Source organism: Bidens hawaiensis, unplaced genomic scaffold, assembly GCF_021521415.1.
Source record: "Bidens hawaiensis isolate Kalapana, Puna unplaced genomic scaffold, B.hawaiensis_p1.1 tig00000296_1, whole genome shotgun sequence".
Lineage (NCBI taxonomy): Eukaryota > Viridiplantae > Streptophyta > Magnoliopsida > Asterales > Asteraceae > Bidens > Bidens hawaiensis.
In genome coordinates this window covers 4036241-4058655 of record NW_027491024.1, presented here as the reverse complement: position 1 = coordinate 4058655, position 22415 = coordinate 4036241, and the positions used below count along the sequence as shown (strand labels likewise).

At 32.4% G+C, this 22415-nt stretch overlaps 2 protein-coding genes across 2 annotated transcripts; both read right to left on the bottom strand.

Moving 5' to 3' along the window:
• Positions 1-1688: 1688 nt before the first annotated feature.
• Positions 1689-4500, bottom strand: LOC143620734 (uncharacterized). Its single transcript, XM_077092363.1, has one exon. The coding sequence runs from the start codon at positions 4445-4447 to the stop codon at positions 1985-1987; it is 2463 nt and encodes an 820-aa protein (XP_076948478.1). The 5' UTR covers positions 4448-4500; the 3' UTR covers positions 1689-1984.
• A 1949-nt stretch (positions 4501-6449) lies between these two features.
• LOC143620292 (uncharacterized) lies at positions 6450-17353 on the bottom strand. The gene is made up of 3 exons (XM_077091995.1): positions 17105-17353; positions 7342-7561; positions 6450-7183 (listed from the first exon to the last, which is right to left on the bottom strand). The coding sequence occupies exons 1-3, from the start codon at positions 17351-17353 to the stop codon at positions 6450-6452; spliced, it is 1203 nt and encodes a 400-aa protein (XP_076948110.1).
• Between the last annotated feature and the right edge of the window lie 5062 nt (positions 17354-22415).

Below are 22415 nucleotides of genomic sequence, written 5' to 3'. Positions count from 1 at the left end.
CGACCCATAGGTACAAACCTGGTTACAGTTCCTAAGAAAACCATAAAGAGGGCCTGGATGCACCGCTAGCGGTTCCACCTCTACACGGACCTGACCCTGCCAAAAACCAATAAAAGCCCTGCCAAACTGATCAAAACCTGGTCAAAAACCCGCCCATACCCAGAGCTAGTTCATACCCCGACCTGGTTCTTAGACTACGTTGACCAAACCTGGAACCAATTTTTTTTCTTAAAAACCGATGTGGTATTAACAGAACTAGATTTTTGGCCCGTGCAACAAGTCCCTTTTCTTTTCTGAATGATGCGTATTTATGTGAGACATAAAGTTCGACATTAGGTAGTTATAGGGTGGCACACATAAAGTTGGATGTTTAATTACTGAAAGAGTTTGCATAGTTATAGGGCAGCATTTGATGTGAACCTAGTCCTGACATTTTTCTATGTTCCCAATGTAGTAGTTGTTTTATATGCCTTCAACTGCACGGTTGTTCAAGATTATGTGTCTGCGCTGCTTCTGTTTGCTGCTACGATTCTGATTATGCCGGTTGAAATGTTACAGAAATATAAGGCGTTCTATACTGTGCGTCTTATCATAGGTGATGCAGGAGCATTGATGGAAGCTTATCTTTTATTTATTTGAATTTTCTTTCTCTTTGATTTAATTGCTTATGTTTAGCTTTATCTTTAGTTGTTAGTTTGTTAGGAAGAACTATAGTATGGGTTTTCACGTATGTTGAAGTTGGTTTATTTAAAGAACCCTTTTGGGATGTTACTGAAGTTTTTGTAAACTAATAGATTTTGAGCCATTTGAATACACATCGGGCTTGAGACTTGAGAGTAGAGGTGGAAAAAAAACCCAGTTTGGAACCGACACAGCGTACCCAAACGGGAACAGTACCGACCCTATCCGAATTGCCGGTTCCAATTTTACCTTGTCAAAAATCGGAACTGAACATACCAAAAACCGATAAACTGGCCAAAACAGGCAGCAAAGTGTTAGGTATTAAATAATAGAGGGACTAAAGTGTAAATGACTAATAGTTTAGGGTCATATCCGTAATATGTTCATATACATATACGGGAGCTGTTGAAGGGAAGGGAAGGGAAGAGTATCGATTAATTGATTTGGTTTTCCTCTCTCTGTTCTTCTTCCTTTCTCTTTATCGATCTATATCACTCGATTACCATTTTGTATTGTAACACAAAGATTGTTACTACCACACATATACTCCACAAAAAACATAAAAGCCGCAAACAAAATTAACATCAACCACAACTACTACATGATCTGTAATTAAGCCCTAAGTACAAACAAACCATCAAAAGCAGACAAACCCTAACAACAAAAAAGGCATTCAACACAAAGAACAAAGGTAAGCAAAACCCTAAAACATACCGTACCTGACAATCTGAAGCACACGACCACACTATCAACCAGAAAAAAGAACACGCAAACTGATAACAAAAAGTAACATAAAAGCCATTAAATAACTCCAGCGCGCCAGGTTGCCTGAATATGTGCCACTCAAAACGAAAGCCTCAACAATGCCTGACCCCCGCCATTAAAACATTTTGTACCAGACAAATAAATAATAATAATAATAATAATAACCCGGACTCAAACTCGCACAGGCAACGAAAATATAAATGACTTGGCCAAAACCACAAACCCCATCCTAACAAGAACAGAAATTGTAACTCAATCCAATAAACATGTTCTGTACCCTAAAAATGCAAGAAAACAGCAGCCGCAGCATTAGATTTTGATATTTATCTTATGTAATAATGATTTTTGTGAACAAAAAAGTAAACAAACAACTAATCACAAAACTGCAACAATAACATAGCCCGGGAAAGGTTAAAAAGTGTGTATAAAATAAAAATAAACTTAAAGAGTGTATATAGTAATATCACATACAAACACCACTAAGAACTCCAATCTAATGAAACTAATAATCAAACCAAAACTGTTGTTGCACATATCATTATGCAGAATTCGCCTGCGAAACTGCTTGCAACTTTTCAAGAAAAGCTTGGAGCTCCATGAATTCTTCAGTTTCTGAAAACCTCAAAGAAGCCTGTTTGATAGTGCTCTTGAGATGCATCTCGGCTGCACTAAACTCTTTACGCCCCCCATTCATCAACCCAATTTCCATATAAACTTTGCACAGCTCTAATGAAGCACGTGCAAATTTCTTGAACCGTTCTTTGTCTTTCCATACCTCAGATCCTTGATATGATCTAACTTGCTTTAGTAAAGCTTCTGAACACATTAACAGATCCCCCTTAAGTTTATGCCACCTTGCAAATAATCCCCAAATCTCTCCATCCCCTCCGCTTTTAGCAATTTGCTGCAAAATCTTACCAATCGAATCAGTTAACTGCTCTGTTTCTCGACTTCTTTCTAACCCAAATTCATCTACATGATCGTCGTTTTTATTTTTCCCTTCGATCTCAAGCATTATACTATCTAATAACTTAACATCGTATCTTTTATTGTTGGTCAAAGTCAACACTTTCTGGGTAGCTTCCAATGCAAGACTGAAATTGCCATCATCTACGGCGACCTGGCTGTAATTCTCCCACATTTGCCAGCTCTCTCGTTTAAACTTTAAAGCTTCTTTAAATGCAATTAAAGCCTCTTTGTTTCTTTTCCTGGTCATATGTAAACAAGCAATATTATTCCACGCCTCCCCATTATCAGGATCAATCTGAACCGCACGTGTAAAAGCATCCAACGCTTTATCAAGATCCCGAGCCTTCAAAGCAGCTGCACCAAGTGCAAACCACCCATCCGGGTACAAAGAATTTAAACCCATAGCAGATTCCCATAGAAGCTTTGATTTTTCATATTCCCCTCTGTTATATGCACTGCGTGCAAGTGACCGTTTTGCCCTTACAGACTTATTTTCTGAAACTTCCAATGCTTTCTCATAACATGAATCATTGTTTGTCACATCACCTAACGAACACCACAATCTTGGGTCATTCGGTCGTTCCAAAAGACGAGTGTTGATCAGCTCTACAGATGCAGCTTTCTTGTCTAACAAACGGTAACAAAAGATCACATTGTCCCATAATTCAAGACTCTCATAAGTCTTCACAGCTTCACCTACTAACCCGCAACTAACCAAAAGATCTGCATACTCCTTGCGAAGAGATGGAATAGTCAGTAAATCAACACCAAAACAATAACGTATTCTCTCTGCAACGTTAGGCAGCGACTCATAAACCCCGTGAACTAATTTATCCATCATTAACATAGCCCGTTCTTTCGTTCTACCACGCGTTTTCTCCCATCTTATACGTAACAAATCACAAAAACATTTAATAATAAACAAAGACGATGGTTGAGAATCAACCGCCTCTATATACGGAGCCATATCCCACCTCTGCATTTCATCATGTGGAGTATTCTTTTCAATTATCAAACACTGTGCCAAAATCAGCGCTTGTTGAACCGGACTCAAACGGACAACACCTTCATCGTTTTGTTCCAAAAACCTAGGCGTCAACAACACATCAGACGTGTCATGTACCTGATGACCACGCTGCAAAGACTGATCTTTACTAACCACCGAACCATTAACATCAGCAAAAAGACGAAGCTGTGCCTTCGGGTCCACCTGATGCACGGTTCTAAAACCCATCTCACCACTTACAGAAAGCGAAAGCCCGCACGCTTTTTCCGCCATTCCAAAATGCGAGTTCGCAGCGTCAACATACCTGTATCTAAAATCAATAATCCCCAACTCCAAATGAACCATAGACACAACATCCCTCAAAAGCACCTCTTCCGTCCCATTCCAATACATACCCACTTTCTCCAAATCACCCAAATTGGCTAAAGCTTCAGACTTGACCTCCTTTAACATCTCAAACAAAGCCGATGAACTACCGTCAAGAAGCTTCTGTTGAACCAGTAAAGCCCTAGCTAACCATAACGAAACCGTCGGAAAGTCAACATTATGTTCTCTAAGTCTCAACAATAATAACTTAGCAAACACTAAATACTCCAAATTATTAAACTTTCCTAACAAATCAGACCCAGATGACATCACCTCATTTCTCGCCCAAATTTCCAAATCCTCTTTATCAAACAATTGAGGCAGTGGTTCAACTGGTCCGGTGACATTGGACTGAACAAACCCTAAAAAAGCTGAAACTGCAAGAACAAATACCAAAAATACCCTTTCTTCAATTGAGTCGGTGTTTGGTGCGATTAAGAACGAATTGACGCGATTTATGATGGAATCGGAGTAGGAATTGGTGACACTGAAGAGGAATTTGGCGGAATTGGATAGTAAGGGTTTGGTGAATTGACCCAATTCGATTGATTCAATTAGGGTTTGAATTGGGGTAGTGGAAACGGGTCGGGTTTGGTTAGGTGAAAGTGTGCATTGAAGGAGACGAAGCTCGTAGCTGCGTAGGGTTTGCAGGTTCGCCATTGAAGACTAGGGTTTGGGAATTAGGGTTTTAAGTTTTAAAGAAAGAGTTTACCACTCATTTTGACTTTTATAAACTGGGTGGCCGGAGGACATGGTTCGATTTGGTTCGGTTTTAAGCTTTATAAACCGATAACTGATTTTTGGTTTTAAATTTTCGATTAATTTGGTTTTTGGTTAATCGTTTTCAGGGTAATTTGTTTTTCGGTTTGGTTTACTTGGTTGGGGTTTGGTTTTTGCTTACACCTACAATGTTACTAAAGTTTCTAACGGTTCGTGACGGGACAGAAACTTCATTTTTATACTAATTAATTAATATAATAAACGAATGAAAATAAACAAAACTTTAGTTAGTGTAATGAATAAGAACACATTTATTGTTGGTTGAGTTATGTTCATGAGCGTTCGTTGGTTTATTTACGTTCATGTTAGTTTAAGTTTGTTTGTTTACATATATACTAGGGTATAGACCCGCGTAACACGCGAGTGGAATAACATGTCACTATAAAAAAGCAATTTAAACATGCGTTTAAGTTAACATACCACCTGTTCATATTTGTTACAAAATTATTATAAAATTACATTGTCTTAACATTCAAACTTCAAAATTACAATAACTTAATTTAATCCAAATCACCAAAAGACATTAACAAAAACACTAACCATGTTCTTTGATATAAAAACATCATCAAAGTCTTCAAAAGTTATAACAACATAAACTCCCATTTCCTAAACACCTGAAAAGTTATAAAAACAACACAATATTCATTTAAATTAAACTGAACATAACAACATGTATAATAATTAGTAAAATCTAAGCATTACAAAGTTGTTATGTCCGACCTACATATCTAAAGTTCATAATTTTATTTATTAGTTTTTGAAAAATATGTTGACAATATACTGATATTTTTAAGTCTATCAACAATATCTAAACCATTAATATATTACCTTCTCCTTCATCATCGGACAACAAACTTTCGGGATAACCATCATAATCACTTTCATAGTTTGCACATTCGCATAACCATTTAACCTTCAAACTGACCTCCCTTTCCAAGTCAAGATGTGCAATTTGTTTTCTATGATTAGATAATTTCAAATCATCTAGCTCTCTCAAAAGGAACAAATCATCACATGACAATAATTGTTTAGGATTCAAATTTTTATACTGCCCATTCTCAAAGTTAATAACAACTTTGTTTTGAGTAAGATAAAAAAACCAATCCCTAACATGTTCAAACGGTAAAACATCTTGGTGGAGATCATCAAGGTATTCACGTAACAGATTGATGAGATTGGTTTCTTGAATACAAGGAGAAACTTTCCGAACACCAATCTCATGAATCTGATGCTTAAAGAGGTTATTAAACATCATCACCGACTCCATATTATCTTTTTGTATCATGAAGAAATCACTAAACAGAAATTCATACTTACGTAAAACAGTAGAATACTTCCAGTTGACAATGATCGACATTTGTTAGCAATATATGCGTAGTTTGTTATAAAAAATCTTTAGATTGTAAAAGAAGAAGAAGAAGATGATGATTAATTAAATTGATAATTATAAAATATATAAATGAAGTGACGGTTTATTTTTCCAATGATGTAAATGATTATATCTATATAATTATCATGTATAGTTACCCTATATTTGTAATATTTTATTAGCTATTATTATTATTATTATAAATATTTGAAATATTTAAACTTGGAATTGAATTTTAAACAATGCTATCTATTAAAACATATATATCCGAAAATTGAAATACTTAGCAATAACTTTAACAATTTATAAGTTATGATTAAACAAATATAAAAAAAGTTTTACAACTACATAACAAAAGTATAGAACAAAATAAGTTACATGATAACACTTAGAGTAGAATAGAATAATTTAAAATAAATGACAAATATAATATTTATCATTCTAAGTTTTCAAAAATCTCCTTGTACACAACATTTGTTGTTTTATTTGTAAGCTTTGATTCTTTGTCGAGTATCAATAACTTAATACCATCTCGACTCTTAACTCTTGACAAAGCCACATAAAGCTGACCATGAGAAAATACGGGATTTTAAGATACAATCCAACTCTTGACAATGATTGACCTTGACTTTTGTTGATTGTCATGGCAAAACATAAGCAAATAGGAAACTGTCTCCTTTTTAATTTGAAAGGAAGTTTCTTATCAGTTGGTGTAAGGCTTATTCGACTAATTAAAGTGCGATATCCTATATTTGTACCAGAGACAACTTTAGCTTCAATTACACACCTACCTAGACTAACGACTTGAAGGCGCATTCCATTGCACAGACCCTTTTTATGATTAATATTCCTTAATAGCATGATGGGAACACCATCTTTAAGAACCAATCTATGATTCGGCATTCCTAACATCTTTAAACCATTTAACAAATAAGGGGAATACAACTGTGGATCAACATCGTCGGAAACGTCTTCAGATTCAACTAAACTGTCGGAACTTAAATACTGGACTTCGTCACCAAGAAAGAGGGCTAACATACGTTCGTTAATTTCTTGAACCACCTCATTCAAAGGTGCAAGCAGTGCGCGATCCTGAAAGTAAGTAAGTTCGTTGAATCTATCTAATATATCAGGATATACAAACCTTATTAAATCACCAATGGGATCAAGTGAGTTCAATATCAACAGATCATCTGGAATATCAATAACCGACTTTCCGTCATTTGGACCACCGACGGTTCCTTGACCTATGTCTAACAGCAGTCAGCAAACTCTTTGATGTTTTCAACGTCTGAAGATCAACATCCAACTGTAAGCCTCATGTTCTTAGTTAGTTTAAGAACCTTACACTTAGACCAGATATAAGAAGAATTGATGCAAGCATTGACACATTCACTTCTGGTACCGTTAGTTACAACGGGCAAAATTTGGCGAAAATCACCACCAAAAACAACAACCTTACCTCCAAAAAGTGATTCGGAAGTATTTGCAGAATCACCATTCATAACATCGTTTAAAGTTCTGTCTAAAGCTTCAAAGGCATGCTTATGAATCATTGGTGCTTCATCCCAAATTATCAAGCTTGTCTTTTTCAATAACTCATAGACGTCGGTATTTCCTTTAACCTAATTATAAGAAAAAAGAAAAAAATATATATATAACGTAACCTATTTAAAGTAAATTTATATTCGAATAACAAATAAAACAATATATAATAAAAAAACTATTAATATTAAAAGTAACAAAAAGTATTTTGTAATATTAATGGGTATCAAAAATCTCGAATGTGCTGTTCTTCCACCCTCCAACAGCAAAGAAGCTATACCGCTTGAAGCAACATTCAACACAACGTCTCCCTTTGACCTTATAAATGTCACACCCCTACCAAAGGCGGCGGAACATGCCGGGGTGCAACGTGATTGGACAAATACGCAAGACACTATTTAAAGACACTATATTAATAAACTTGAAACCATAATGAAACTATATTGGAAGCATTGAACAAGAAGGTTCGGTTATTAATCGGATTACCGGTTAATTTGTTAATGGTTAGGGACTCGTACTTAATGACAAATAAAATAAAATAATATTATTTTATTGGGCTTTTAAATAACTAAACCAACATTAAATAGATACAAGACGGGTTTAAATCAAGAGTTCGATTTTGTAAAAAAAATGAATTGATAATAAAGTTTATAATAATGATAGTAATGGTAATAATAATTCTAAAAAGATATGTTAGATATATATATATATATATATATATATATGTAAATATATATATATATATATATATATATATATATATAAGATAATGATGATAATAATAATTATTATTATTAATAATACTAATATAGTATAATACTAATAATAATAGTTAAAGAATAACGATCTTAGTATTAATTAAAATGTTGTTGATAAAAATAATAATAATAATAATTAATATTGATAGTAAATAATGATACCGCCCTCGATGTCGGTTCGAGTTCTAAACGAGTTCACAAAATAAATACAATAATATTATTGCTAATAATAAAAGATAAAATATAATTTTAATAAATAATAATAATATGATCTTAAATAATAATAGTAACTTTAATATTTATATTAATAATGATAATAGCAATAACATTAACAATAATACTAATACTAATAATTAGAATTTATAATGATATACATTTTTTTTATAAAAAGTTAATAATAATAATAATTATTGTTATAAATAATGAGTTTTATATATTTAATAGTTTTATACTAATTATACGATTTTTAACCATGATAACATAAAATCGGTTTAGGAGGAGACTCGAACCCGAGACCTTTAGTCTAACAACTAACGTACAAACTAATCGAGCCAAGATAACCATTTCCCGATCGTTTATCTTTTCCCAAATCAAAACAACTCCACACGAAAACTAACAATATCAAAACCCAAATTAACTTTACCTATTAACTGTTCCCGAGCCGAAACTGCCAGGGACGAAGAAACGGAAGTCACCGAGGCCGATTCCGGCCACCTGAGGTGCGCCGGAAAACAACAGCAGAGAGAAAGAGAAGAGATAGGAGAGATCCGGAGAGAGATGACGAGAAAGAGAGAGAGATAGAGAGAGAGAGAGAGCCGAGAGAGAGAGGCAGCGAGAGAGATAGAGAGCTGCGGAAGGAGTGGGCGGCGGCCGGTTTTCCGGTCGCCGGAAAACGAAAACGAAGGGGAAAGGGGGAGCGGGTGGCTGGGGTTTCGGACCAGAGGGAGGTGGGTATTGGTGGCGGTGTGTCGGAGGTGGTGGGGTGTCGTCGGACCGCTTGAGCTCGCCGAAAAAACGGCCAAGGGAGGGTGGCGACGGCTGTATGTTGTGTGAGTGTGTTGGAGGTGGAGGCCGGAGGTGGCGGTGCTCGCCGGAGGCGGCGGCGGCGGCCGGGACAAGAGGGAAAGAGATGATGCTTGATGTTTATGTTAGGGTTAGGTTTGTGTTGGTGGTATATGTAGGCATATTTTCATAACAGCCCCCTCAAGTTTCAATGAATGTTTAAACGAGCTTAAAGGTTTGTACAACTCGTAACGACTTTACAAAAATCGTTTTGAACTCCTTATGTTTTCTTAACGACACTAAAATATGACAAACATCGATATTATTTGAGATCGATGTCTATTATAATATTATATAATAAATAAATAAGGTTCTAAAGTGTTGAGTTGGGTATACGTATTAAAAGTTTACAAAAACGAATATAATTCGCGATCTGAAATTTGACGAATGTCACAGTATCCCCAACTTTTTAGAAATTTCGTCCCGAAATTAAAATAAACTTAAAGAAAAAGTAATTATTAACTAATATTGTCTTTAGTAAGATACTTGCATGAACAAATTTTAAGCAAAAGAATAACATCAAAACCTAGCATGACTCGAAGAACGCTAGAAATGAGAAACATGATAAAGACACTTTTATATAGGAAGTACCAGCGGCGTATCCATCATGCCTTTATCACGATTCGTATTTCCATCGTTTTTCTGCCATCATCCTCGGGTCTGAGTTATCGCACACAAGTGTAATTACTATGGCTTTCATACGGGGATTTCGATAATTAAGTGTGCACCCATAATTATTTAGACGTCGTATGGTCCACATGGTTCGTTCCATTGTGTTGTTTAAGAGACATATTTATTTTGAAATCTTTAAATAATAGATGAGTAAATAAATTTGTTGAATTTTATCAATATTGACAAAACAGTACTAGCGGTTGAGAATTTCGGGATTGACTTTTTAAATAAGTAGGAAAAGGGATACATAAATGAAACAGTTTAAGGTATTAAAGTATAACCAAGGTGAAAATAACTATTTTGGTTTAAATAAGTAAAGACGATCGAATAAATAAAAATCCAGGGTAAACAATTACGAGACAAGGATTGAAGTCAGATGTCTTCATCGTGAAGGAATAAGTACATCATTAAGATCCATGGTTTAAAGTCGGTCACTAAATTAGTATAAAATCTGGTGAGTGAAATTTTAATAATGAAGGCCCTGATAGAAGGAAATGAGAAATCCGGTAAATGAAACGGGAATCCGAAAAGTGAAATTGAGAAATCCGATAGGTGTAAATAAGGATCCCAAAAAGTGAGTATATGAGGTCGGGGTAAACAACGTTTACAATTAATAATAATGTCGTACAATGAGTTTCATACGTGTACAAGCTTGAGGTTATAGGTAAGTGAGAATACAATTTTGTGAAGTCACGAGAATGAGGTGAGTTTCTTTGGGGTGACGCATACGTGCATCAATATAAATAAAATAGTATTTAGTTAACAATCAAAACCATCGAAGAAATGTGATAAAACGTGAATACGACCACTATTGTGAAACCATTTATATAATCGTCATTATAATAACGGTTTCTAATAGCGCCAAAACTTGTAGACAACCACACATAAGCCGTTAATAGATTAGATAAAATGATATAGAATAACGTATAGAATCGCGTTTACATAAATGCCCAAATAGAGATAATATAGTCATGAAAATATCGTTTAAAGATAAACGAGATTTTGGCGAAGTTAAGGTTTTGAAAGTATTACACAAATTGTTATTAAATAGTTTGCATTTGGTCACGAAAATCAAACACAACAATGAAATCTCATGTGCAAAATATTGTCATCAAAACATCTCATCAAATGAAAATAAAATCGCAAAATCGTGAGACTCGAATTTAATGACTAAATATGTAAATCGCGTAACGTATAATAGACTAAAACTGAAAATGAGGTCTTAAGTAAGGCCGTTTTATTGTTTCTAAGACATGTACACAATAACGAAGCATCGCGGTAACGCATTGTTAGGGCAATATTTAAATCATTATTGAATGTAAATCTTTTAACCCAGATTGTTAAAGGAGTTTGTATACATAAAGCGGTTGTGATAAAAAAAGTATTTATAAAATAATGCTTGCGATAATAAAAAGTAGTTTGCGTAAATCGTTATTGAGCAAAAATTTGTGTAACAATATAAATATTTATAAATGCGTCCCAAAATTTGCAAAGCCATGGTTATTGAGTTTATGCAACATGAGAAAAGTTGTAATTTATTACTAAATAAATTTCCGCATTCAACATTCAAAATGAAACCTCGATTTTTAAAGTTATTAAGAGATTTATCACCTTAGGTGACAATATTTATAATCTTGAATTCATACATATAATCGTTTAATAACCCTTAAATACAATTCCTCATAATAAAATTTTGTTGTCATGACAATACCATATATATGTATATATATTTTTAAAAAAATGCTTCATAAAATACGAGCATGGCACGTAAACCATTATTATCATTTTTATTATTATATTTTTTTATATAATTTAAAAGTGATTATTTGAACACATGAGATTGTTATCCATACATTAGTTGTATATATATATATATATATATATATATATTTATACAAAAAAACAAAATTAGGGAAAAGTGAAGCTCGTGTGTGTATGGAGGGGTCTTAGGCTTCATACGGTGAACGAGTTGGAAATTTAGTAGTAAGTGAGAGTGTTTAGGTCGGCTTGGGTAGTTGAGTTTTTTTTCTTGAATTGAATCGATGTGGTTTGTTGAGTTTAGGTCTTTTGAGTGGGTTAAGCTTGGATGATTTGTGTGAGTAGTGGTTGGGCTATTAGGATGATGCTTGCTTATTTGAGTTCGGGTAAGTTGATGGGTTGGGTAATTACTCGACCTTGACTAGTTTGGGTTTAGATTCGGTTTATGGTTTATACATGTATTTAGTAAGGATTGTTTGGGTTTCTATTTTGATATCAAACTCTATGGTTGGATGTGAACGGTGTGGCGATATGGTTTGGTGAATTGACATAGCATGGGTCGAAGGATTTGAGTCATAGTTGGGTAAGCTTTGGTTATCGTATGTTCAAGGTATTTTGTGGGTGTGTTTGTCGGTGTCCTTGAAGTATTTGGATAGTGAGTTTGACAGGTTTTCGTGGCGTAGAAGTGTCGGTAGTTAGGGCCTTTTGTTGTGTTGATTTTTTTTGTATATCTTGGACTTGCATGGGGTTTGGGTAGATGAGGGTATACTTTTGGATGTTTAGGTTTCGTTCATATTGAGGAAAGATTTGAGTGTGCGGGAAAACTTTTGAAGTGTAAGGATTGTTCGATTTAAGGCGCTAGTTTGAGATGGGATACGAGTGTTTGGAAACTTGTGGTTGCGTTTAGGGAAATTTTGACTAATAGTAGGTATTAAATTGAAAATATCATAATTTATAAATAATGTTTGAAATGTCCATGAAAATTTTGATAATTAAAATTACATGTTAATATATATATGAATATATATTTTATATAAAAAGAATTTTTTTTTGAGATTCGAGCGTGTGAATCATACAAATTTTTTTTTATAAAGATTAAATAAATTTATTTATTTATTGCTTGTGAGGAAATTTAAAATACGTAAATTGAATGTTAAAATTTGTTATGAGGTTTCAATATTAAATGATGAATGTCGTCTTTGGGAAAACAAAGTTGCGAAATGAAATTTTTTTATCAAGTTCGTTATTTAATCTCGTGTAACAAAAATATCATGGTAAGTTAAATGACCGGCATTGTAAATCGAGAAATCATAAGTAAACGATTTTGATCTTTAAAGTAAAATTTCTATGAAGTTTTGCATGAGAGTTTCAAGAAGATTACAAACTATAAGTTTGGGACTTTCTTGAAAGATCATGGCAAAACTATCATAAGAATTTTAAAACGCGTAAAATCGTATGATGTAATTTTTTTTTATTTGCGAAAATTTATAACGAACCAAATATTGCATGATGAAAGTTGTTATGAAAATAAATTTGGGTAGTGAAGATTTTACCACGTGTATTATATAATATAGTATAATTAAAAAAAATGTCGTGAGAAGTTTAAACAATTAAAATTTTGAAATGATCGTCCGAAATAAACAGAATAGTTATAAAACTAAATTTTTTATATAAACTTTTTGTACCAGGACTTTAAAGACAATTTAAAGTTTATACAAAGGAAAATTTACTTGAAAAGTTGAGGTGAAATTTATTATACAACCTTCTTAATATGATGAAATTTATATAATAAAATTTTTGTTTGTAAATCGTCTTAATGAAAATAAATGACATATTAAAAATTTTTATGAATAGATCCAACTCTATATATACATATATTTATTTATTTATTTATTTTCCTTTTTATAACGAAGAGATTTTAATGAACGAAATTGCAGTAAAAATCCTTGTGAAATCAAAATGGAAAAATTGGTGTAAAACTTTACCATATAAAATCGAGATATAAAAGAGTTATTAACAATAAGAAAAAATATAACATTTATAAATGAAGACTTATGATAAGAATTTATAACAAAATAAAGGAAAAATGGTTTAAATTCTTGAAACGTAATAATAATGTTTTAAGATTTAAAGGCGGAAAATCGTGCATGAACCACCATGACTTGATATTCCGACACTAAAAACCTTTATTACATAAATACCATGTTGGAGTCTAAACATGTGCACGTACCACCGCGACTTTTTCATGTTTTAGACTCAAATAACAATGATAACACAATAAATCGAGATACAACGTCATGCCAAAACATTAGTCCACGAAATCACCGTAGTCCTATTGTTTTAACACCAAAAATTAGGATGGCGAGCGGAACGCTCACATTCGACTACTTAAAGTGGTCATCTCATATGAGACAATCTTTAAGGAGATTTGAAACAACGGGATCCAAGTTAAGCTCGTGATCCATAAAACACAATAAAAACTAACGTTTTGCGTTTTAAGGTAAGGATACCTTGGAGTACTATGAAAATATGTGTATGTGTATATTTATGATTTGATAAAATAAATAAGTATATAAATAAACAAGTGCATTGAACAATCAAGTAGGGTAAACACGTATAGGCAACACGTATAAGGACCCTGAAGTAAAGACTATACTAGGTCGTCACGTCTAACCACCTATCTTATAGTCTTGTGGCTCTGATACCAATCTGTCACACCCCGACCAAAGGCGGCGGAACATGCCGGGGTGCAACGTGATTGGACAAACACACAAGACACTATTTAAAGTGACAATATTTATTCAACTCATTTTATTTCAACAAATCAATAACAACACATCTCGTTCATATAAACAAATAGCAGTCATGTTGTTTGTTTTACTAATACCCTAATAGTCTTGGTAACGTTTTCCGTCAAGCACTCGAGTCAACAATAGTCAAACCTGTAACATTTCATAAAATAAAGTTTGTCAACACAAAGGTTGGTGAGCAATTCATAAGTTTGAGCATATAAGTATATAGTAGTAAAAAGCCACAAAACTTGTATACAAAACAATAAATAAAAGCAAAAACTTGGATAAATTGACAATCGCTAATAGAATTACGTTAGCGCCACCTAGCTACAAGGGGTTTCCAAGTAGTCTAGGATTTAATAGAATATCGTTAATTGCATTACGTTAACGACACCGTGCTATAAGAGAATACCAGATAGATCACAGATTTATAGACTTCCCCATGACTGAAAGCGATAAACACATAGGCACATAGCATGTAAGCATAGAACACCAAATCAAGCAATTATTCAAGTAAAGTATACAATCACGTTTGTGGGTTTAAAGATTCAAGTGATTGAAACATTTAGTTTGATAAGTATGAAATGTCACCCCAAAATAGAAGATGTAAAAAGGGGTATGAAAGTACTCACATCGATTGATGAATTGAGAAACTAATAAGTGATCGACAAATAGAAAGCTTGTAAACGAAACGAACGAATCCGACTTGAAACGATAAACACCTTAGCTAAAATAAATAATGTAATATATATTAATGAACTTGAAACCATAATGAAACTATATTGGAAGCATTGAACAAGAAGGTTCGGTTATTAATCGGATTACCGGTTAATTTGTTAATGGTTAGGGACTCGTACTTAATGACAAATAAAATAAAATAATATTATTTTATTGGGCTTTTAAATAACTAAACCAACATTAAATAGAGACAAGACGGGTTTAAATCAAGAGTTCGATTTTGTAAAAAAATGAATTGATAATAAAGTTTATAATAATGATAGTAATGGTAATAATAATTCTAAAAAGATATGTTAGATATATATATATATATATATATATGTAAATATATATATATATATATATAAGATAATGATGATAATAATAATAATTATTATTAATAATACTAATATAGTGTAACGCTAATAATAATAGTTAACGAATAACGATCTTAGTATTAAATAAAATGTTGTTGATAAAAATAATAATAATAATAATAATAATAATAATAATAATAATAATAATAATAATTAATATTGATAGTAAATAATGATACCGCCCTCGATGTCGGTTCGAGTTCTAAACGAGTTCACAAAATAAATACAATAATATTATTGCTAATAATAAAAGATAAAATATAATTTTAATAAATAATAATAATATGATCTTAAATAATAATAGTAACTTTAATATTTATATTAATAATGATAATAGCAATAACATTAACAATAATACTAATACTAATAATTAGAATTTATAATGATATACATTTTTTATATAAAAAGTTAATAATAATAATAATTATTGTTATAAATAATGAGTTTTATATATTTAATAGTTTTATACTAATTATACGATTTTTAACCATGATAACACAAAATCGGTTTAGGAGGAGACTCGAACCCGAGACCTTTAGTCTAACAACTAACGTACAAACTAATCGAGCCAAGATAACCATTTCCCGATCGTTTATCTTTTCCCAAATCAAAACAACTCCACACGAAAACTAACAATATCAAAACCCAAATTAACTTTACCTATTAACTGTTCCCGAGCCGAAACTGCCAGGGACGAAGAAACGGAAGTCACCGAGGCCGATTCCGGCCACCTGAGGTGCGCCGGAAAACAACAGCAGAGAGAAAGAGAAGAGATAGGAGAGAGCCGTAGAGAGATGACGAGAAAGAGAGAGAGATAGAGAGAGAGAGCGACTGAGAGAGAGAGCCGAGAGAGAGAGAGGCAGGGAGAGAGATAGAGAGCTGCGGAAGGAGTGGGCGGCGGCCGGTTTTCCGGTCGCCGGAAAACGAAAACGAAGGGGAAAGGGGGAGCGGGTGGCTGGGGTTTCGGACCAGAGGGAGGTGGGTATTGGTGGCGGTGTGTCAGAGGTGGTGGGGTGTCGTCGGACCGCTTGAGCTCGCCAGAAAAACGGCCAAGGGAGGGTGGCGACGGTTGTGTGTTGTGTGAGTGTGTTGGAGGTGGTGGCCTGAGGTGGCGGTGCTCGCCGGAGGCGGCGGCGGCGGCCGGGACAAGAGAGAAAGAGATGAGGCTTGATGTTTATGTTAGGGTTAGGTTTGTGTTGGTGGTATATGTAGGCATATTTTCATAACAACCCCCTCAAGTTTCAATGAATGTTTAAACGAGCTTAAAGGTTTGTACAACTCGTAACGACTTTACGAAAATCATTTTGAACTCCTTATGTTTTCTTAACGACACTAAAATATGACAAACATCGATATTATTTGAGATCGATGTCTATTATAATATTATATAATAAATAAATAAGGTTCTAAAGTGTTGAGTTGGGTATACGTATTAAAAGTTTACAAAAACGAATATAATTCGCCATCTGAAATTTGACGAATGTCACAATAAATGCAGATAATGTCTTCCATAAATAAGTTATTCCAGTACCACCGTAACCATAAACAAAAAACACGCCACCTTTTTTATCAACCAAAGTGTTCATTATTTCATTATAAACCCCTCTCTGTTCATCAGTTAACGAATCAAATAGATTATTAAATTCGTTATTCATGGTCTCGGTATCATATGAAAGCTCTTCCACCGTCAACGGATTAGTTGCTCTTGAAATTGTTTCTATATCTGGAAAAGGCATTTGTTGATGTCTTCTAAGACTTGAGTTGTTGCATATTAAAAAATTTGGAATTTACAGGAGTGCTAAGTTTTTTAGCTGCTCTTCATTAAGAATCAAACGTGAAATAAATATAATAACCAACTAAAATTAATATAATATAAAAATTTATTGATGTTAGATATTTGGAATAATTGAAAATATTAAAAACATAAATCGTACCAGGGTTGTTTTGATCTTTTTGTTGTTTGTATAGAATACCGTCAACTAAAAGTTGCCAAGTACTTTCCCAAACAAAATGAGGTCTAGATAAACTATAAGTAATCAACATTGTAGCAAATAAATTCCTTAAATAATATTCAGCTGCTTTTAAGAATCAATCAATTCAGCTGCAGTTTTGTTGATTAGCATTTTAGTATCTCTATCGAAGAGAGTCAACGACACAACACCAGTCGAATCTTGAACCCTTATCTTTATCTTGAATCTATATAAAATTTAAAATAGGTTAATACAAAGCAAAACAGAATATTGAATTTTTTGTAAATAAATATTTGAATTTGTTTTCACTAATTACCTAGGTGTAGGAACAACACCTAACACATTGCGTCTTACTGTTTTGCATTCATATTCAGTTACCCCTTCACCAATATTTTCCATGAGTTTACGGCTACAAGTATTACAGCTAATGTAATACCACTCTGTATATGGACATATGGCCTTAATTGTACCAAGGATAATGATATTCTTAGGCTGAAAATAAGTAAAAAACAAATTATTTAATATAATGGTTTAAATAGTGAATTTAATAATTAACTTACAAATATAATGGTACAAATATCACAAATGTTAAACAAATCTGTAGCTTTCAAAAACTCATCATCAACAGAAGAGAGCATCTTGACTGGAATCGGTTTACGAATAACGACATCATTTCCATTCAACATTTCGGCCAAACTACATATTTAATAAAAAGTAAAAGGGATAAAATTTAAATAACCAAATCTAATGTAGTAAACAAAATAAAGTAAATAAAGAAAACAAAAAATATACCTGTTTTTGTATTCTTCTATCTCAAATAAATAGTCGTTAATGAACAAACGGCTAACATTAAATCCAAAAGAATTAGACACATAGACTTTCTCTACAAAAATTGAATATTAATGAGTGATAAATTAGATTAAGGTGCTATGCTTATATTTCAATTAACTTGAAAACAGTAAACATTATTACCTTTACCATCAGAACCGGTGTAATACTTAACCCTACCAAACTGGAGAACAATAACGGCATGTGGTTCATCAAAATGATCAACGACATATTTAGAGATCTCGGATGCATAATGATCCCATAGCGTGAGATACACAGTTTCCACTAAAATACAAATAAGTGTTCAAAATCAAGATAAAGTAAATTAACAAAATTATTTAAATAAAATATCTAAAAATAGTGGTACCTTAAATCACATAACTCCATTGTACGCTTGTTTTTGTCTTTGGCGTTTGAAACATTCGTCTTGAAAACATGAACCACATGACCAATTATATCTAAAAGAAAGAATTAAATAAATTAAGTAAAACATCAACTGGAAATCTAAGGATAAATTGAATAAATAATTTCTTTGAATACTAATAGTATTTTACCAATTGTGGACTTCAAAGAAATTTGTTTCTTGATTACTGATTCAAATGAAATCATTTTGAATCCAAACATGCGACCTTCAAACTCTTGACATGGATTAACGTGAGTGTTTGGTCCAAACACTAATTTGTTGGGAGAATCAATAACTCTGTAGTTTGATCCATTTAGACCAATTCTAGGATTAACAATAGTAAGAGTAGAGCTTTCCTTCAAGAATCTTTTGAATCTAAAGATATCCTGTTTGTAAACGGTGACTTGGATTCGATTCTCCTGTCATTAAAGAAATAAGTATTTATTTAATGATAAAACTGTAGAACGTCTAACATATATACAGATTAATCAATACACTGTTACCTCTTCCATTAAAACCATCTCGATCAAAAAATCCTCGTTGACATTTTTGTTATCTTTGATACTCCAAAGTCTCAGAACTCTAACCTTAAGAGTTGATGTTGATGTTTTGAGAACATCAATCTCATTTAGCATGGTAAAGGTCTGAGCTTCCATTGACATATGCTTAAAATGAAATATTAAACAGTTAAATAAAGTGGCCGAAAACTAAACACAATTATTAAAAGTGTAGAAGCTTACATGGAAGAAAATACGAATGAGATAAAAGAGCTATGATTATGAAAATTTAATATGTGATTAGATATTATATAATAGAATGTAGAGAGTTTTAACTTTGTTAAACATATTATGTATAGAAAGTTTCTTAAAATAAAATCGAATATAATCAACCGGTTTATTGTAAATTATAATATCCAAAAATAACGTATTATTTATGAAAATATAAAGGTTTTTGAAAGAAATTCGAATATAATCAATCCGTTTATTGTAAATTAAAATATACAAAAATAACTTATTGTTTCTGAATATATAACTTATTGTAAATTATAATATAAAAATAAATAAAGAACATTAATTATTAAATTATTTCTTTAAATACAGTTATTTTAGTCAAATCTTAAAAAATTAGGAAGTTGACAATTAAGTCAAAACGTAATCATTGAATCAGTTAGGTACATTAATATTTGTAATAAATAATAGAATAAATTATATTTGGAACATGAATATTATAATTTAATATGTAATTTAAATTTTAATTAAATAGTAAATTGGCCGGAAAAAAATCAAACAGTGAACGGAAATTGATCGAAAATTAAAACATAAATTACAAAGTGGTCGGAAACCAATTAAGAGTACAATTATGACAGTTGACTACAGAAAATAATTTAAAATTGCCCGGAAATTAAATATTAAATTGGCCGGAAAAAAATGAAAATCTTAACGGAAATTGGTCGAAAATAAAAACATAAATTACAAAGTGGCCGGAAAACAATTAAGAGTTCAATTATGATTGTTGACTAAAGAAAATAATATAAAATTGCCCGAAAAATATAATTTAACATAAAATTATGTTTATAACAGTGTGGCCGGATAAAAATCAATTATGAAGAAATCAAAAAAATGGCCGGAGAATATAATTAAACATAAAATTACATTTATAAAAGTTTGGCCGAAATAAGTCAATTGTGATAATTAACTATATGAATTATCATAACAAAACAAACTGGCCGGACCATATTCATCGGATGTTATTATAATAATTAAGAATCTAAAGGTGAAAAAATCGTCTGTTAATTACCTTTATTATGTTCACCGGAGAATCGATCTGTTATACGAATCATCAATTGCGAGAAAAAACCTTATCGCATCTCGTATGACAAACGATGAATTGAACGGAATCCAAACGATTTAGACCTTTCCACATATGGAATTGAAGAATAACATGGTGAATAATGGAGAAGTCGGAATATGACGGCTGGAAATAGAGTAGAATAGTAGCGGAGGATTATTAGGTTTAGTATGTTCGTATAGAGATTAAAGAGAAAAATGAGTGGTTGGATTGTTTGTGGGTTATAGAAAATGGACCGGTATTTTTTTTGGGTTTTGTGGTTAAGATGACACATGACAGCATATTAGAGAGTCTTAGAATGGAAATGAGATGATAAGGAGGCATAGGTGGACACCCTAGTAGAAGGACATGTGGCAGAATTGTGTTGATTTAATAGATTAGTAAGATTCATTTAACTCTGGTTACAAATTACAATTTAATCTGGATTTACAAAATTATAAAAGAAAAAAAACATCATATAATTTGGTCTAGTTTAATTAATTATTTAGGTTCAGTTTATTTAATTGGTGTTCGCTCAATTATTTTTGTTTATATTCTCCTTAACCTATGTGCACTTATGTTTGTTCGTGTATGATTGTTTATTTTCCTCAAACCAATGATCAACAAAATAAACGAATACGAGCACACTAATTCTCTTAACGAACGAACAAAGACATGAAAGTCATTTGGTTAATTGTTCGAGTTTAATATTTTTAAGATTGGATTGTTGTTATTATGATATATGGTTCGGACTACGAGCTGAACATGTAATAGATCCCAAGGGTTGGAGTCGAAAATGACCATTCAAGTAAGCACTCATTAGGTTTGGATCAAGGCCCATAATTTTCAAATTCGTTTATATATGTATAAATATATTTTTTTAGAAACAATAGCCTTTAAACAAGTTACAATTGAACCCATAAATCTTTTTTAAACATACTATTTCATTAAAACCCAACAAAAAATTAGTCGATTAGCCAAATGTCTATAGGAAAAAACCCAAAAGTAACAAACATAGTCCGGTATACATTTAATCCATTACATAAAATAGTCTATTAAGCATGAACTAACATATCTTATTTACGTATTTATAATGTTAACATAACTTAGCTAACAAGAAATATTAACAACTTTAACTTGGTCATTAAAAAAACTCCTTAAACATCCTCTAAGCCCACAACCAACTTGTTGAAGCTACTCGGGCCGGCCACCCCTTGCTCACGGTTGGGCCCTTTTTTCGGGCAAGATGAGAGTTAAGTCGGAATTATCTTTTTTTTTTCCTTACTTTTTTGGAACTACAAATTTCATTAAAACCAACTAGCAAGAAGTTAGAAACCGAACAAAAGATAATAGGACTTGCAACATAATATTACACCAATATTTCCACAACAAATTTTCGAAAGATTAGTGATTTTTTATCCAAAGAAAACCCCACGATTTAACATCTTCCATAGTTTTGGAGAAGCAAACCGTCTTATTTGAGAAGATAGCTTTATTCCTAATCTTCCAAATACACCAACACACCTTCTTATCTATAATTATGAGATCCAAAAGTAAGATGTTTTTTTCCTTAACTTATTATAACAACTCTTGTGTCATTGTGTGTGTAGAAAAGTTGGGCTTTTTTGGGTTGAAACTGGTACAATCAACAGATAGGTTTGTATTTTTGTTTGTGCTCTATCTGAAGCCCATGAAGTAACTGTATCTTTCTACTCGATCAACTGGGCTTTGGTAGTTTTATTTTTAAAGCAATTAATTATGTTTTTTTTT

Coding starts and splice junctions, on each gene's coding strand:
- LOC143620292 (XM_077091995.1), bottom strand. CDS start 17,353: ATGCCTTTTCCAGATATAGAAACAATTTCAAGAGCAACTAATCCGTTG. Junction 7,562..17,104: donor AGACATTATCTGCATTTATT/GTGACATTCGTC, acceptor TCTTATAATTAG/GTTAAAGGAAATACCGACGT. Junction 7,184..7,341: donor TTTGCCCGTTGTAACTAACG/GTACCAGAAGTG, acceptor TGTTAGACATAG/GTCAAGGAACCGTCGGTGGT.
- LOC143620734 (XM_077092363.1), bottom strand. CDS start 4,447: ATGGCGAACCTGCAAACCCTACGCAGCTACGAGCTTCGTCTCCTTCAA.